The following is a 17,441-nucleotide window of genomic DNA, read 5'->3' on the forward strand; positions in this document are numbered from 1 at the left end:
AAAATGCAGCGATAAGCTGAGGCATGGCAGTCTGATTCAGCAACATTCAGTCTGCAGTATCCAAGCTCCTGAGATGACCTAGAGCAGCTTGCTATGATCTGCTTGAAATTTGCAAGGAGGTAAATGCTGCTGTTAGAAATACCAGTGGTTTGCAAATTTAAAAAGACTGCAAATCACTGATCTAGGTGAAAAAAACAATACTTCCACGCTTGGAAATGGGAGTCCTGCCTCCCTTAGCCAAATGAATTCATTTGTGGTCTTTAGTCAGTCACGTGGGTTGCTTATTCAATTCTTCTCCTTTTTTAAAAAATGGGAGCTAATAGATTCATTTGCTTCACACACGGGTGATGGGGAGAATTAATTACATGAGGTCAGGACAGGCCTTTTGAACTGGTGAGAGATGCTGAAGCGCTAAGTGGTATAAAGTGGAGTTGACTGTCCGTGCTAATCCGAATATTTTACTTGTGGGTTTTCCGTGACAAACCCTCTACACAGCAGTGGTGTTGCAATGATAAGAGTGGGACCTGGCTAGGACTAGGAGAGGAGATGGGGTGCTGTGCTGGAAACCTGCACTCTGGCAGCATTCAGCATAAGATATTTTGCCCTGAACGCATTGGAAAATGATTTCTAAAGGCTTGTGATATCCTGCAGTAAGTTCTTTTGCCTGAGGACCTAAAGGGTTCCTCACCTAAAGGCTTCTATTGTCCTCTTTTATTTTGTACTTTGCTACCGTGCTTTACGCCTTCATAGTTAGGTGAAGTTGGATTTTGCACTGAGATCAGGGACTCAGCCTCTGTCAGGTGTGAAAAATGTATCATACCATCCCAAGGATAATAGCAATTGCTCTTTGATTAGAGAGATCCTCTTCTTTCCCGAGGATTTACAATTAGTCTGATAACTTAAGTTAAAATTAATATATAGAAATCAGTCTTTGAAGAAAAAGTTAGCAGTCTGTATTCTACTAAATTTGTTCCCAGTAGCTTTTATGACAATAGGCCAGGCTTTTCAAATTCCCCCTGTTGTTAAAGCTTACAAAAATCTTATGCACAGGCTGAATTTGAAGACTTTTATTTTTTCTAGGATTAATGGTCACTTACAGCCATTATTCTTCATAACTGAAAGTTTCTCCTTCAGCAGATGCTGAAGAGTAATCTCTTCTCCAGTGAGTTCGACAAGCTGCCTTCTATCACAATGCCTTCAGTCTCCTATTGTTCTCCATAGGGCTGTGGCCACAGGCAAAGAAGGCCACAGCCCCTGTGCCCTTGCTCTGCATGGGATTTCCCCTCTGCCTCCTGACAGCACAGATTGCAAGGTTCTCTAATGGCAGTAGGAAGCTGGGCATTATGAAAAGCTTCATCTTAATGCGAGTCAGTGCATTGCCTTGGTGCCACGGAGAACAGGAGGCAGCAGCAGATGTTTGGGAAGGGGGTAAGCTTTTCATGAGTTTCCTGAAAAGGAATTTTACACCTTTGCCATTGCTGTTAGTAAAACCGTGTTACGAAAATAACACCAGGAATGTGTTATTGATTCTAAACGTTGCTTCTAGAAAACTTCCTGTTATACCAGATCTGCTCAGCCGGGAGGGCAGAAAGCCAAAGAGCCAGAGGAAATGAGAGATGGGTAGGGAATTTGTACAGGGAAAGGAGAGGAAGAGACTAAAGGGAAAGCAGGGAGCTATGAGAAAAGCTTTGCCGAGGGCCTGCCTAAGGGAAAGGAAAATGGGAGCTATTAATCTTGAACCTTTTCCAGGACTCAGACAAACCAACGGTAACCGCACATTTGTGATCTGGGCAATGCCGTGCTTCTGTAGGGCAGAGCTGAGTTTGTTTTGAACTCACCACAATGTTTCTGTACCACGTCGTGTTCAGCTTTCAGTTTAACCTTTGGCTGCGTTGTGTTCAGAGCACTTAGCTTTCGCATACTTAACATCTCCTCAGAGTGTTTTACCTTAGGTTGCTCCTTTTCTCTCTCAGCTTTATCTGCGAGTCTTAGGTTAAAATTAGCTAATGTCATTGAATAACCACATCAGTGTTTTTAAGAAGGAAGATGATGGATGGAAAAGGGTGGACATTTCTCCCTATTCCTGCATGTGTGAGGTATTGGTCTGTGTCCCTGCTATATCGTCACAGGTTTGGAAACTGAGGAGCTGGAAGAGAATCAATTGAGTGATGTCTCATCCGGTAACAAAACAAAACTTGAGGGTAAAAAGGAGTTTGTAGAGATCTCAGCCCACAGAAGGGACTGAGGGATGCTCTAGCTCAGTCATTCAGAGCTGGCCACTGTCTCTCAAAGGCTTTCAGCCAGCAGCCTGACCCTTTCTGCTAACTAGCATCTTGTAGACAAATTGCCTGTTGAACCAATTAAAAAAAAAAAAGTAGAGGAAGGAAAATTTCAAGTACAGCTTTGGTACCCGTTGATTCAAATTTTCACACTCACCAGCTTTTAAATATTTATTAGCCAGCTGAGCATTTTTGTTTTTTAGCACTGATTAACGAATAAGAATTTACTGTGGTAGTGGGGGGCAATGCATGTGTGTGATTTCTTTTCCTCTTTTTTTTTTTTCCCTTGGAGTATGAACTGAGTGCTTACTACGGCTCCAGGATGAATGATGCTTGAGGGGAAGATGGGGTTGTATGTGTGTTTATTCTCTGTATTTGATCTGACCCACAATTAAATGGCCAAGCACACTGCCTGTTTACTCTGCGTCGCAGGCTGTTGGCTCTGCTCCTTGCCTGTCATTAATGCAAACCCAGACCGCATCGGCTGCGAACATGTGAAACATCTGTCTGTCCTCCTGTGATCAATACCGTCCCTTCAGAGGCTTAGCTTTGGAAGCAGTTCCATAAAATATCAGTTATTTTTATTTGGATTTGATAAATTTAATTACTTGGAGCAATTAATAATTTATTTGTTTTGTATCGATTGCAGTCCAAGGCATCCTGGTAGGACAGTCTGATGGAGATCAGCATACCCTTATTAGTTAGGAAAGTTTATGTTTCCAGATCCGAACTTCCCATGGATTAGTTAGCTGAAATGTGCTTGTTGCTTCTGCTAGCCGTTTTTCAAGAGTGAAGTTGTAAATTTTGCACTCTGCAAGAGTGGGAGAGAGTAATTTCCATGGGAAGCCTGGCAGAGGCATGAGAGGAAGGTAGTGTCCTCATTTCTGTGAATAAAAGTCATGAACAAACGATGCAAGCTGGATCAAATTAATGTTGTGGCATTGCCATCTCTGTGTTGCATTACATGCCCTTTAATTAGGGTTAAGTGAGTGCCGGTGCGTTTCCTAATTAAATGCATGTCTGTAAAGAGTGAAATGAGATGAAAATACTGGAGTATTTATTTTTTAAAAGAACAACAAAAGGATACAAAATCTTAAATGAAGTAGGGAAGGTGAATCCAGCACCCTTCCTCTGTTCTCATTCTTAGCTGAGCTGCAGGGCAGTTAATGTTAAATTGCTGGAAGAAAAATGCATCTGTCACCTCTTTCATGGAAATCTGCTGTGGGAAAGCATCTGGACCAAAGCCTTAGTAGGCTCTCAGGTATAAAGAACGCACTCTGGATGCAGTAATGGGTCTGCTAAAATAAGTTATAGTTCTGGAAAAGACTCTCTTTTCTCAGGAAGTGGACAGTCTGAAGCTAACAATCTCTTTTGGCCTGCAGTACTGTAGAAGAGGCGTGTTGCTTCTGTGTTGGATCATCAGCTACCAAACACTGGGCAGCACCAGGACTTGGGGATTTTTATCTGCCAGTCCTGGGCGGATTTGAAAAGCCTTTATTTTGTCACCTTTATGTGCACAGGCACCCTGATTGTATGTAACTCACGCAAAGCAACTTATATACTTATTTTTAGCTTAACCAATTAGCTTAACCAATATAATGATTGGAGTGTAATCAGTCACTGTAGTTTTTGGTATTTGTGTGAGTGTAGTTTCAGTTAAATTATTTAAGGGAAAAGCAACATCAATTCAAGATTAAGTGCATGTTTTGCTAGTTTCTTTGGTGTGTGTCTGATTTGGAAGTTCTCGCAGTATTCTTGTGCTGTGTGAAGCTGTCGTCACAGTGCCACCTCCTGTGGCCTTTCTTAGGGCCCTCCCTGTAATCACAGCACACGTGTCTGTGCTTTTCATTTGGTTCCATCAGCTGCAGCTTAGGGACCATGCAGCCATTCCTTGGAGTCACCTTTACAGGCCTCAACTTGTTTTTTACACCTGTACAGAGCGGCAGGGCAGGGTTACCTGGGAATCTGCAGATCTGTACTGAAGTGTGGTACTCCTAACGTGCTTTTAATGTAAAACACCGTCCAGTAAAAATGTCCTTTGCATTTCTTTCTTCTGTACCATGTGTTTTACTATTCTTCCCTATGCAAATGCTTCCTGTAGCCCTATTACACTTATTTTTACCAGACTTGCACTGTATTTACTTAAAGCACAAGGTTTTTAAGGGGAAGGATTGCCATCTCCTAAATGACAGGCAGCCCTTTCACGGTGTGAGGTCTTTGTCCTCTCAGGTGCCTTGTTTCTTGTCAAAACCTGGATGCCAAGCTGGGAGAAAACTGACTCTGTTTCCAGGTTATCAGCCATCATTCACGTTGATTCCAAGTTACTCTAATTTTAGAATCATGGAATGATTTGAGTTGGAAGAGACTTTAAATCATTTTGCTCCAGCCACCTTGCACTAGAACAGCCACTTGTGCTGGATCAGAGCAATCTGTGCCTGCATCCCAGGGGGGAAAGGGTAAGATGGTACAGAAACCTTGAAGACCTTTTTACCCGCATGGGTAAAAGCCCATCGTGCTGAGCCATTGATGCTTCAGGACCTCTGGCTTCCTTCGGGAAGTCTCTCAGCTTTACCCCTGAATCAGTGCTATAGATGCATAACGGTGCAATAATGTTTCTAGGATCAATGAGCTGATTCCTTGCCATGTGCCTGAGTATTCTGTGCTTCTCTGGGACCTGTTGGCCTCCATCATCCTTGACAAAGCTATTACTAGGTATATTCCTCTAACAAGTAAAACTGGTTTAATTTACTAGGAGGATTCAGGTACAGAATTTATGTTTATGCACAATTGGTTTGGGAATTTGTGAGGTATGTCTTACTTCAGTCTAAAAAAACCCACCCTGACATAACCATTTACATAAGTTAATATAGACATGTTTTCTTCTTAAAAGGTTGGTTTATTTAGCATTAAGCCTCATTGATGAAGCAAGTCGATGGTCACGTGCCATCCCAAAGTGATCATTGTGCTTAATGTGTTACATAGCATAGTAGAGATGGCATAACGGTATGATTTTTTTTTTTTTTAATCCTAAATCTTAGTTTGGCAGATCAGCAGGCACTGACGTAAGGCATGGGGTCTATGGCTGTAAGCTTGGGCAGGGGGTAGCGTATATGCTCATTGAGGCAGAGAATACCTGTGTAATTTCAAACTTTTCTTAGTTTTGCATATATCCATTGCAATTACCCATCCACTTCTCATTGTAGGACTTTAGTTCTGAGCAGTTAAGCACTTCAAATTTCCAGAAATGTGCACATTCATACCTGAAATTGAATTTCTCTGTTGGGGTTTTTTAAATTCCAGAGCTCTAAGGTTAGAATACTTAATATGGTTCTTCCTTGAGTCTTAAAACTGTGCAGAAGTGGAGGCTCTCTGCTCCTGCAGAGTACAGCCATGCAGACGGGAAAAGGTTGACCTTCTTTCCCCATCTTCAGCCAGAAAATGCGAAAAGCATTATTCATCTGAAACTTTAGCGCTCCTCCTTCCTGGAAACCCACTAAGCAATTCAGTACTCTGAAGACATCCATGAAGAAAGTGCCTAATGAGAAAGTTTTCTTGAATTGCTGCTGAAATCCATGAAGAAGGTGGTTTTCAATGTCAGTGAGCTGTATTATAATGCTGAACAACGGCACCGGTGCATAAAACCACAGTTTATAGCCGTACAGACACAGGTCAGAAGTGTGGAGTTCTTAGGATTAACGGTTTTAGGACAGTCATATTGTTTAGGGTTGGGGAATGGTGAGTTTAAGGAAAAGACCGTCTTGAAATTGAATTAAAATGGATTGAAGTGCAGCATCAGGGAGCGGACGTATGAAATGTCCGAGTAACCGCTGATACATCATTTTGGTGAGAGACCAAACAAAAAGTTTCGGCACCAAAGCGGGTTTTTTTTTTGGATGCTTTCAGCACCGAAAATGAGGAAATCTGTGAGGAAGGCAGTAAACTGAGAGCAGAACGTTTAAGGTGACCACAGAGATATGTGGGATCCAGCTGAATCTGTCCTTGTAGATCCTGCAAACCCGTCCCTACTCCTAATGCAGATGCCCGTGGCAATCTCTACCTGCCAGGTGGTGATGCTGTGAGACACAACAGGGCACTGCTGCAAGCTCTGCTATTACGCAGACTTCATTACTCGTCCAAAATATGCTCAAATACATTTATGACTACACTTAAAATTATTACCATAAATCATGAAAATAGAATGACAAACACAAACAAATGAAGCTAGTCTATTTGGGGAGGCTGTATCTTCAGTTACTTCTTGCCATGTTTGTTCATCTAATGAATTTTGCCAATTAACAATTAATTTGCAGTAGGTCTCCTAGTCATTAGTGTGAATTAGCGAGGTTTTGTTGGCAGAACGTCGTCTTGAACATTAAGTAAAGGCATAGAAAATCCTGTATCACTGAGAAGCTCGAGGGGACTCAGCCGTGAGAGCGCTCTGCAGCAATCTGACCACTCGGGGCCAACCCCGATTCTGTCCAGCCCTGTGCTGAAGTGAGGTGGGTGCTGTGCTCATCTAGTTAAGCTGCACGACCCAAATTCCTGAGCAGTGCCCTCCTCCTTCAGGGGGAGACTCTGCACAGGGGGGGCTCTGATGCCCTGGCTTCGTGCTGTTGATTCACGCAATTTTCTGTAGCTCTTTATTTATTTTTCTCTTGATACACACAGTTCATGTGTTTAGTGCAGGTTGTTTATAGCAAGGACAAAAGATTGCAGTCCTTAAATCAAAAGCGACGTTGGTGTAATTATAAGCGCAGGCTGGTGGAGCAAACAGGGCTGTAGGGAGAGGCTGTCAAAGGAGAAGAGCATCCGAAATATAGTAACCTCAAAAATCCCAGCTAATCAGTTTTCTGACTAGAGCAATCTGTTTCCCGGGTATTATTATTACATGGGGACTTTAAAGATAATAAATAACAATAATAGTCCTGTATAAGGAAGGAAAGAAAAGGGCAAATGCCATTCACCTCGGAAGCTGTGGTTGCTTGCTGGAGTTCTCTGAGGAACAGCGTTTTCCTCAGCCCCTGCAGAGGGCTTGATCCGTGCCAATGCCAAGATCATCCCAGGAGCTGTGGTGTGAGCAACAAGATTGCCCCGGGTTGTGTTTTCAGTAATGCAGAGACGGGGCCTTCAGAATCCACATGTCCCAGCTCACACATCCATAGCCAGAGAGCCCTTCTGTGTGCTGTGATCCCTGTGGATCGCCCCATTCCTCAGGAACGAGGGCAGCTGAGGCATCACTTCCAGCACACAGGTTCATCTGTGGACACCTGCTGAAAACACCAGCACAAAGAAGGGCTTGCCGAAGTCAGCTTGGGCCTGCCTGAGCCGTACGGGACGCAAAGAGTTCTCCCCTGCAACACGGCAGCCCAGCTAACGGACCCTGGCTAACAGATTATCAGCAGCGTTTGAGTAATAGACTGCTCATTTAGTTTTAATACATTTTGCATAGAGAGCAATCAGCCTTCATCAGTCTTAGAGATGAATTGGCTTAGCCAGCTAAATTCTAAAGATATTAGTCTGACAGCAGCCACATAAATCATAGCATTTTCTTAATGATGGTAAAATTAAAATATACTCTTGCTTTGAGAAACCAATGAAGCCTTCCTGTTGGCAGGCCAGATCCTCCTGCCTGAGTTAAAAGGAAGCTTAATTGTTGTGTTTTTAAACTAAACAAACAGCCCCACTCCTCAGCATCTCCAGTGTTCCTGTCTTTGTAGTTAAATGACCGTGTCCTGCCTCTCCCTGCCCCATCCTCTGATCTTCAGGAGCATGAGTAAAGACCTCGGCTCGGTGTTTGTTGACCAGGCTCCCATCAGACATGAGCAGGACACACATGGCGTTACACTCGAAGGCTTTGCTGGAGCAGTTGTATGTATTGCTAGTAGTTCCTTGAGCTCGTGAGAGCCTCCTAGGGGAGCAGCTTGTGCTCTTCCTTGAACCAACAAACCCAGACCTGTCTATCATCTCCAGCCCCAGTTCTCTGGGCTGCCTTTTTCCTCTCCATAAAGATTTGGTCTTTGAAGTATGAAATTCAGTGCTGTGCAGAAACCCCAATGCTGAGCCAGAGATCCTCAGGGTATAAAAGTAGGACAGAGGTGGCCTCTGGTCCTTACTCTCCTGGCTGTTTGCACAGGGGTGGATTTTCTTCTTTCCCTAATGCTCCTTTTGCATCCCCTGGATCAGGCATTTTTCTTCGAAATTCTCCCCTGGTGGTAGTCCTTGTCGTTTGCTGGAGTCTATTGTGGTGATAATATCTAGCAAAAGGATGAGATGCTTTCTAGAGCAGACTGTGAAAGGCCTGTTCCCTGGGGTGCTATGGAGCATCTGTACGCTGGCTTTTTGTCTGAAAAGATGGGATGGAGAAGGCAGGTTTTCCCAGCCTTGCACTGGGTTGTGGAGCTGCGATGGGCCATATCCAGCCGTAGCGGAGTTAAGGTTACTGTTCTCACCCTTTGGGCGTGCACGTGCACTATTCCTGCTGTCCGAGGAATTCAGAAGGTCCAGATGGTGTCTGTTGTCTGTTGTCTGTCATTTCAGGGGTTTTGGGGCAGCACTGTGGGAAACGTGTGTATAATTTGGGAAACTGATATTGGGCTGTCTGTTTTGGGGAACTTTAACCAGTGGCATACGGGAGGTAAGGTGACCATCACATCCAGGTTTAAGGTGGTGTGAAGAGTGGCTTCTCCTTCAGCTCGTTCCTAGGCCAGTGATGCAGGCTCGTGGTTGGTTTGGCAGACGTTGGGGCTACTGATCCGTAAGTATCAGTAGGATGCAGGGTGTCTGCAGGCAACTTTCACCTCTTGGCTGTTGAAAGGGCAGCTGGAGGCTTTGTTAGGATGGTGCTCCCCAGGTGCAGGTGTGGGGTCACCTTGCGAGGGCTGGATGCGGAGGGACAGCCCGTGAAAGTGTTGCAGCGAGGTGTTTGAGGCTGCTGTGTTGTGACTCAGCTCTCCCCTGCTCTGTCTTTTAGCATCGTCGAGGAAAGAATGTGCTTTCGTTCGTCCTCGGATGTATCCACAGGGCTCGGAGCCCTGTTCTCCCTGCCATATTGTGCCAGCTGCGTTCATGCAGCTTGTAATGTAATAAATGCTTGGTCTGAGCAGCTAGCACTCCTGCCAGAGCCCAAATGAATGCAGAGGAAGGACCCTGCTAAGTGTATGCATTCTTCCTCTCCTGGCCAGCTCCGCTTCCCTTTCATAGCTCACATCTGATGCTTCTTCTCTCACCTAGCCCCTTAGCTCCGATGTAAATGTGTGTTCACACTTCCGCCAGTCAAGTAACTGTGCTCTCTCTGTCTCTCCCCTTTGTTATAAAGCCTGCTCTGTAAATGAATCCCACAGGTCTGGGGCTCAGCAGGTAAAAGGAGAAGTGAGTCTGTTAGCGCATGAGTCTAATCAGGCCGGCTAAAGCGAATAAAGTAGGGCAGCGTTGCACATTAGCCACTGTGTAAATGAGCCCTTTGATGGGCTGGGCACCGCGGGAGAGGTTTTGAAGCCAAGAAGAACTTTTGTTGTTAATTCAGTGACACATGGAAACTGTAAAACAGCGTGTCTTGCACACACACGAGAGAGAAAATAAAAGCCCTCGCGACCAGGCTTTTCAATACCTGCCCTCGGACCTAGTCTAAAAACTTTCAGCCCCTGTCTCCTTCTCTTACCACTTGATTTTCCTTTCTCTCCCTTTCTTTTTTTGTTCCCCCTGCACTATAAAAAGAAAAGCTCTCTTGCCTTTTGAACTAGACGGCTGTGAGTGAGGGCTATCTCTGAGCTGTGTGGCTCTGTTACCTTTGTGTTCCAGATGAAACTGCCAAGCTCGGTGGGACAGAAGAAGATTAAAGCCCTGGAGCAGATGCTGATGGAACTCGGAGTAGGTGAGTAAAGGGGGCACGCGAGAGAGAAAGAGACACACAGAGCTAGCCTTTGTTCTTGAGATGGGCTATTTTTTCCCCTAGTAATACAGCCAGTTTCTTGAATAACAGTATGTGAATGGTTTTTAAAATATTTTATGTGTTTAAAAAAAAAAAAAAAAAGAGAGAGGGTAAAAGCCAGAACAAGATGCACAGGGTTTTTTTCTTTCCTCCCAGTAGAAAAATGTTTTAAAAGACTCTTTGTTTCTCTCTTGTTTGGGCCTTTTTAACCATCAAGAGAGGCAGCACAGTATTAGGAAGGCAAATCTCAGCCTTGCCGGGAGAGGTACTTCTAAGTGTGTTAGTGACCATGGCATGCGCATTGTTCAGGGCTGCCCTGTCTTGCTTTCAAGCTTCGTTTCCTCTTAATTTACTGCTCACGGTGGCAAGTCCAAAATGCGTCTGGGACTGTTCATCCCCCCTTTATAGGCTGCATGCTGTGTGAAAATCTGGAGCACCTCTGCTGAAAGGCAAGTAAACACACATCCCTCACTCTTGAACTCTAGTGTCTTAGCAGCAGAAAGAAGGGTTTGCTTGCCACGTACAATACCCACTCATAGTCGGAGGGGAAGCAGTGCAGCCCGTGGTCAGCTGCTGCCCTCCATGCAGCAAGTGTGGTTTGCAGGTACTACAGGTCCCAGCATGCAGTGCCCCTTGATTAGACACCTGAGGTCCTTTTTCCCCTGCATTGTGTCTGCAGGAATTTAAAAAAAAAAAAAAAAAAAAAAAAGCCGTATGGTGATTTACAAGAGCTTACTGAACCCGCTCCCAGCCCTGACTTCTGTTAGCTCTTGTTTAGTTTTTTGGGCCAACTGGTCTGTGGCTTGATACGTTGCCTCAGAGACTGTGTGCAGTTTCGAAAGCCTCCTGTAGCTGGTAAAAGCAGCTCAACCCGGGTGATTTCCCCTTTCTGCTTTAAAACTAAGGGAGTTACTGTCATTTTTTTTCCCTGTTAAAAGCAGTCTGTAGCCCAGGGAAAAATAGGTAGATCTTTTGACTGACAATAAAGGAGAGAGAGATGGAAGGAGATTAATTGGATTGTAAAAGTGTTTAGTGGAATGGCAGGATTGAGGCTGAAAGAGTGCCAGCTGAGCTTGCTAGGGAAGCCTTTGGAAGGATCTGAGTGCCTCTTAAAGCCCACTTTCCGTGAGGGTAAGGAGGGGTTTCTGACTCCCCACTCCAGCTTTATAACATACACACATCTCAAGGGTTTCCTGGAGCTCCAGCCCTGTTGTGCCGTAGAGTGCAGAAAAACCACCTGGGCTTTGTGTGGGTGAATACACTGCTAGCGGTTAGGGGTCGTGCAGCCAGCCCTGCAGACAGCAGGGCCCTGCTGTACCAGGACAGATACACAGAGCTTCATCCTTTTCCAGAACACGCAGCTCTTCCTGGCTCTGTCTGTGTGTGATTGCAGCAGAACGCAAGGTGCAGGGTGGTCTGCCAGCCCTCGCCACCAGCAGTTCAGGTCCGTGTTAAGATGTGCCTGTAACACAGCACCAGAGCGGTTCTGCGCCTCAGCCCTGCTCTGGGAGGAGCAGTGGTGAGAGAGCTCAGCCCATCTGCTCCTTGTTGGTGCGTGCACAGGGGACAACGGGAGCTCTTCTGTCTTCTGCAACAGTGTCTAAGGACTTACTCCCATTGTATCAGCTGGTGGGTAGCAAGGTTCTGCCTTCTGGTCTGACCTGTCTCAGTCTTTCTTCACCCTTCACTTGGTGAGTCCTGAATTTAGCAGGTTCACCCTTAGTCCTTGGCCAGAGCCAAAGGACAGCCTGGAAATTCCAGGTATTCAACTGTTACAGAACCACATGATGGGAGTGAGGCTCCTGGCACATCTTTGTGGGAGGGAACTGTGCAGCCAGGACCTTTCTAGGGATCTTCTGACATGGGGTTGCTGCTCTGGGCGTTTAACAGGACTCCTTTTTCTCCCTAGATCTCAACCCTATGCCCACGGAGGAGATCGTGCAGATGTTCAACGAGCTGCGGAGTGACCTGGTGCTGCTGTATGAGCTGAAGCAAGCCTTTGCCAACTGTGAATATGAGCTGCAGATGTTACGGCACCGCTACGAGGCGCTGGCCAAAGCTGGCAGCATTGGCCCCCTCAGTGCGGAAGGTGCCCATCCAGATGGCCAGGCAGGGCTCGGCATCGAGGAGGGCAAGGGAGATGCCAAGGACCAGATCATTGATGTAGTAGGAGCACCACTGACCCCCAACTCGGTGAGGAGGAAGGTTGGGGGGGCAGAACAGGGAGCACTCAGGTCTCCGACGCAGATGCCCTGACGAGCGCTGGGGATGCTGCCCTGCTCTCCCTCCAGGCGTGCACGTCCAAGGGAGCACAGCACGCCCGTTTCCCCAAGTCCCAGTGCTCTCTGGGCTTGTCTCCTGTGCTGGACAGTGTTCTTGGTGCTATAGGTGGGGTCAGCAGGTCTTTCTACATCCTGCATGCAGGCAGATGGCTTGATGCGGGTGCCACCGTGGACCAAAGCAGCGAGGCTTTGGGTGACGAGAGCTTGCACCAGGGCAGCAACAGTGATGCCAGTACAGCTGCAGGCCTGAGGCATTTTCCTTCTAGACACAACCCCATAAGGGTTGCTCAGCAGAGGGAAGCAAGTGGGAAAAGCAGCCTTGATATGATGAGCCATGATCTGCCCGAGTCCCTGGAGCTGAGGGGTAGCCCTACCTGGGGCAGGAGGCTGGGGAAGGAGAGAGGCATCTGAAGAGCAAAGGGGTGTATTTCTCTACCCCACTTCCAGTGCTGAGAAAGGAAAGCCAGACCTAGGGGTTCTGGAAGCCACTGAAGCTTCAACCACGAGCCCTGCGACAGTGTCCTGTGCATGCTGTAAATCCATCACCAGCTCTCTCCTCCCTACCTCCCCGAGGGTAGGCTGCCAGCTCCTCACCACTGCCTCAGGGCCGAGGGTACGCCTGGGGGTCAGCCAAGGTTGCTTTCCCTTCCGTGCGGTCCCCTGGCACAGCTGAGCTGAACTGCCTGATAAAAAGCTGCCCGTCTCCACGCAGTGGCATCCCCGACGCCTCAGACGAACTGCCCCGGTAGCGTCACAGACCTTTACTTTCTAAAATGTATAATGTATTATTGCAGGATATTGAGAACACCTTATCTGTCAACGGCAGAGGTGACACATTAATCTGGACTTGAGTAATGTCCTATTCACTTGTGACAATATGGAGTCATAAGGAAGCGTTCCGCTGAGACAGGTTCATGTTTGGAAAGGAGTCTTCTGAATCTTTTTTTCCCCACTGCATTCCATCTGAAATCCCACCCCTCCGTGCGGTCCAGAGTATGTCCCGGTTTGGAAACCTCTTGGGCTGGTTCGCAACACACCTGCTTTCCCTTGAGACTGCTCCTTGGGAAGATGGGAGAGTGGTGGTGGTGGCGGCCACTGCAGGAGGAGGGAGCCCGAGTGTGTTTCTGACCACGTCCTTCCTCAGCGCCACCTCCTGGAGCTGGAAACAAAGAGGTGGGCCCAGGCAGCGCAGAGAGGGTTAAACTGACCTGGTCTCTGACATATTTGAAAGAAATATAATCAAGTTAATTCACTGCAAGGCAAATTCAGTACCTAAAGGGCCTCCATGTTAAATACAGCACTGACCTTTACCGGCTGATTACACAAAGACGACACAATTAGATTAGTCCAAGACAAAAGGTCAAGCACATTCACACTGTGACCGTTTTATGTTACCTTTTGAGGGGGGAAAAAATTACATCCCAGCTGGAGGGGTATCTCGGAGAGAAGGGGAATGGGGCTGCTGTGCCATGTTCTGCCTGGCTCGGGCATGTTTGGAGAGTTGGGCACGGCCTAGCACAGCACTTGCCTTGTACCTTTCCTGCAGTTCTGGGTGCTCAGGCAGCATGAGGGACCAGCAGCTCGTGGCCCACAACCATCTTTTCCCAAGGATGGGCTAAGCTGGTTGGAGGCCGTGTGTTGCTGGTGTTCCCTGCCCCGCCCCAGTGCCTCTCACTCGGTGTCACAGATAAAAAATCAGCACTTGGAAGGTTGGGGGGTGGCTGGGGCAGTCCTGGTGGGGTGCATGGCAGTGTCCCCACCCTGCAGTGCTGGTAGCACCAACAGGCAGCCGTTTGTTGGGCAGGTGGTGTGCTGGGGCACAGCCTGCCCGCTCAGCAGCGTGCCATGCTCCTTTGCCTCCTGCAGCCCTGGCCGTGGGTGTTTGTGGGTGGCAGCCTGCCCTGCACCTCGCCAAGGCTGCTTCTGTGGTTTAGCCCAGCCACGCCAGCCTTGAACTTGGAGTTCAAGCCTGTGCTTTGCCACTGAGCTGCCAGGGGAAGCGTTTAATCTCCCTGCTTCAAATTCCTCTGAGTTAGAGAATGAATCCTTTTGTGCTGTCTAGCACTGCCCATCCATGGCATACATCCGTGTTGGTTTGAGCACGGATTAGTTCAGCCTCCGAGCCAGCTGCTCCCCTGAAGCCAGATTTGTTTCCCTGGAGAGAAGTATCCTGCTCCAGATGTTGGGGGAGAGTGAGTGGCAAAGCCAGGAATAGGACTGAGCCCTGACTCCCTTGTTCTTCTCTGCAAGCCTGGATTCCTTTCCAGGATTCGGCATGGTTGGATGAAAGCACCCAGAGGTAACCGTTGCACCAACAGCTGGCCGTGCTCTCAGCATGGGGCTGTCCCCAGGGCCTTTCTCCAGCTCAGCCCTTCCCCTGGGCGTAGGCAGGAGCAGACATCCCTGGGGGTCCCCAGCAGCGCTGCCCCTCGGTGATGCCATCCCTAGGGCCTTGCTGCCCCCCTTGGAAGCCCCTCCTGTCCGCGCTGCGCTCCGTGCAGCAGGGCGTGCGCCGTGAGCCCCGGGCAGGAGCGGTGCCTGCGTGCCGCGGCTGCTGTGGGCAGCGGGAAGCCCAGCACTGCACTGCCCTGCTGCATCCCCTGCGTCCCTCCTCCTGGGGCTGCCATCCACCATCTCCCAGGGGCTGCGGTGCCCGTCGCTGACCATTAAAGCTGAGCCGGGATCCCCCCGGCGCCGTCTGCTGCTGACCCCGGTAGGGACTGTGCTCGGGGCCTTCGGGAGGTGAAAGGTGAGCCGAACTCGGAACAAATTAGTTCCAAGCAGAAGTTCAGCCAGTTACTCCAGATTGGATCCTTTGATTTCCGCAACTCAGACTCCACTCAGTGATCTGTAATGAGTGACTCTCAGAAATCCTCACATTGCAGCACTTTGTTCCTGAGCTCACAAGTCAGCCCATTAATGGGTAACGGAAAAGACCTTGAGTCTAAGAAGTCTCGGGTTCAGAGTCAGAATTATTTGACTTTTAAGCTTCCTTTATCTGAACTCCTGCTGACTTCTTGTTTTCTGAGCCTGTTTGAAAGCTAGAAGTTACATTGTTAAGATCAAACATTCTCTCTTTCCAGATGGAGTTACAATATCTGTCTTTTATATATATATATATTTTAATATATATATATAGTGTATATATACCAGGGTGTATATATATTCCACTCTTTTTTTTTTTTTAATCGTTCTTTCCATTAAAAGAAACTAGACTTGTAGGCTCTTGTAAATTATAATGTAAAACATTTTTTTTAACCAGACAGTTCCCAATTTTGCCCAAGGCAACTGGAATAGCTGCGCCACAGAAGGCAATAGGAAGGTGATTAATATGAATTTGTGACATATTTGAAAGATGGGTCTTTTGCCATATAAAGATTATCAAACACATGTGCTCTTCCCCATTAATTCCACAGCCCTCCCAGGAAAGCCACAAAGCCCCGTTCCTTTGTTTCCAGGGTGGGTTTTTGTTTTTTTAAATGTACCTTTCGGTCCCCTTGATTACCACGTATTTGATTTTTATAGGGCATCTGTTCGCACTGCTGCGTGGGTTCTCTGGCCCTTTTATTTCCCCGTTAATCGGATCCCGCGAAGGCAGTCGTGCCAGGCCCTCTGACGAAATCCGTGTGTGTGTTGTATTTAACTTTTAGCCGTGCAAATTCCATGCTCTGTTTGCCGTCTGCCGGGCGTGCAGAGGGGACTGGGGCCGCCTTCCCGCTGGGGCGGGCGGCAGGGCCTCCCACCACGCTGCCGCCGAGCACACGGAGCGGCGTGCGAGGGACCTGCAGGAGGAGGGATGGGGAGGCCGGGAGTGTTTTGGGGAGCCCCGTTAGAGATGGGGTTTGCTGCAGGGCTCAGCATGGCGGGGACCTGGCCGCAGGCACTGACTGCGCAGCCCTTCCTTCCCCACTGCCCGTGGTCCGTTGTGCAAAGGGGACCTGATCGCACGCTGCTGGGGCGCTGGTGTGCCCGGAGCTTTGGGCGCTGACCCCGCAATGGTGGGAGGCAGCCGCGGCCGTGGTGTCTGTGCAGCACCTGGCACGGAGACTCAGCGCAGTGCAGTGGTATGCGAGGGTTGTGTTCCCAGTGTGGTGTGAATGGCCCCATTTTACCCCTGATGTATGCCCGGAGTCAGTCCTAAAACTTACTCCATGAAAGGTGAGAACCCACCAGAGCCCATCAGTCCTGCTCAGTCACATTGGTGAAGAAGAGAGGTGTTTCTCTGAGGAGCTGGGGTTTTCCCTCTCCACCTCCTGCTGTGCACCTGGGGAATTGTCATGGCAGCTCCTGGACAGCAGAGGAGTTTCCAGGCTCTGCCCGTTCCTGCTCCGAGCAGCCCCAGCACAGCTGGCCGTAGTGTGAGCTGCTCTGCCCCTCTCCTGGTGCCCTGCTCCATAGGGCTTGTTGTGTACAAGTGTGCTCCGTCGGGGCCGGGTTGTTGCAGAGCTCAGCCCAGTTCTGGTCACACCCAGACCCCCCCAACCCCAAAGACGCTTGTCCCAAAGCCCTACCCATGTCGGGGAGGAGCCACCCCCTCCAAGGTGCCAGCCCAGCCCCTTGGCACTGCCGGGTTAGCTCCGTCACACCAGGACTGGCTCTGCCTCCAGCCGGGCGGGTGGCAGCACGGCTCAGAGCAGCTCGGGCACCGCTGGCTCTGCAGCCCGACACCCTGCGGCCGGCTGCAGGACGGGCTCCGGGGCAGGCGGGTGCATTTGCCAGCTCCCACCTGCTGACCCTGGTTTTCCTTTTGTTTCCCATCTCCCTCTCAGAGCAGAGAAAGCGAAGGGAATCAGCCTCCAGCTCCTCCTCCGTCAAGAAGGTGAAGAAGCCGTGAGCCCCCTGTGCTGGGCGAGGAGGAGGTGCAGAGCTGTGTGCACGGTCGGTGCCACCCTGTCCTGGAGCCCCCGGGACAGCCGGCTGACTTTTTTTACCCACCAGATTTTTGTGAGCGTC

The 17,441-nt window shown here is 48.6% G+C and overlaps 1 protein-coding gene across 4 annotated transcripts in view; it reads left to right on the forward strand.

Annotated features, from left to right (window-relative positions):
- DMAP1 (DNA methyltransferase 1 associated protein 1) overlaps nucleotides 1–17,414 on the forward strand; it is a 32,138-nt gene extending 14,724 nt beyond the window's left edge. The window contains exons 9-11 of one of the 4 annotated variants that reach the window (XM_035537927.2): nucleotides 10,077–10,149; nucleotides 12,116–12,399; nucleotides 17,258–17,414. In XM_035537927.2, coding sequence (XP_035393820.1) covers nucleotides 10,077–10,149; nucleotides 12,116–12,399; nucleotides 17,258–17,311 — 411 coding nt within the window. In that variant the 3' untranslated portion in view covers nucleotides 17,312–17,414. Of the gene's footprint in view, nucleotides 1–10,076; nucleotides 10,150–12,115; nucleotides 13,414–17,257 lie in introns of those variants that run through there. The other 3 variants (XM_035537928.2, XM_035537926.2, XM_035537925.1) reach the window with 3 other exon arrangements.
- The last annotated feature ends 27 nt before the right edge of the window (nucleotides 17,415–17,441 follow it).

This window comes from Cygnus atratus, chromosome 8 (genome assembly GCF_013377495.2).
Source record: "Cygnus atratus isolate AKBS03 ecotype Queensland, Australia chromosome 8, CAtr_DNAZoo_HiC_assembly, whole genome shotgun sequence".
In the NCBI taxonomy this organism is placed as follows: domain Eukaryota; kingdom Metazoa; phylum Chordata; class Aves; order Anseriformes; family Anatidae; genus Cygnus; species Cygnus atratus.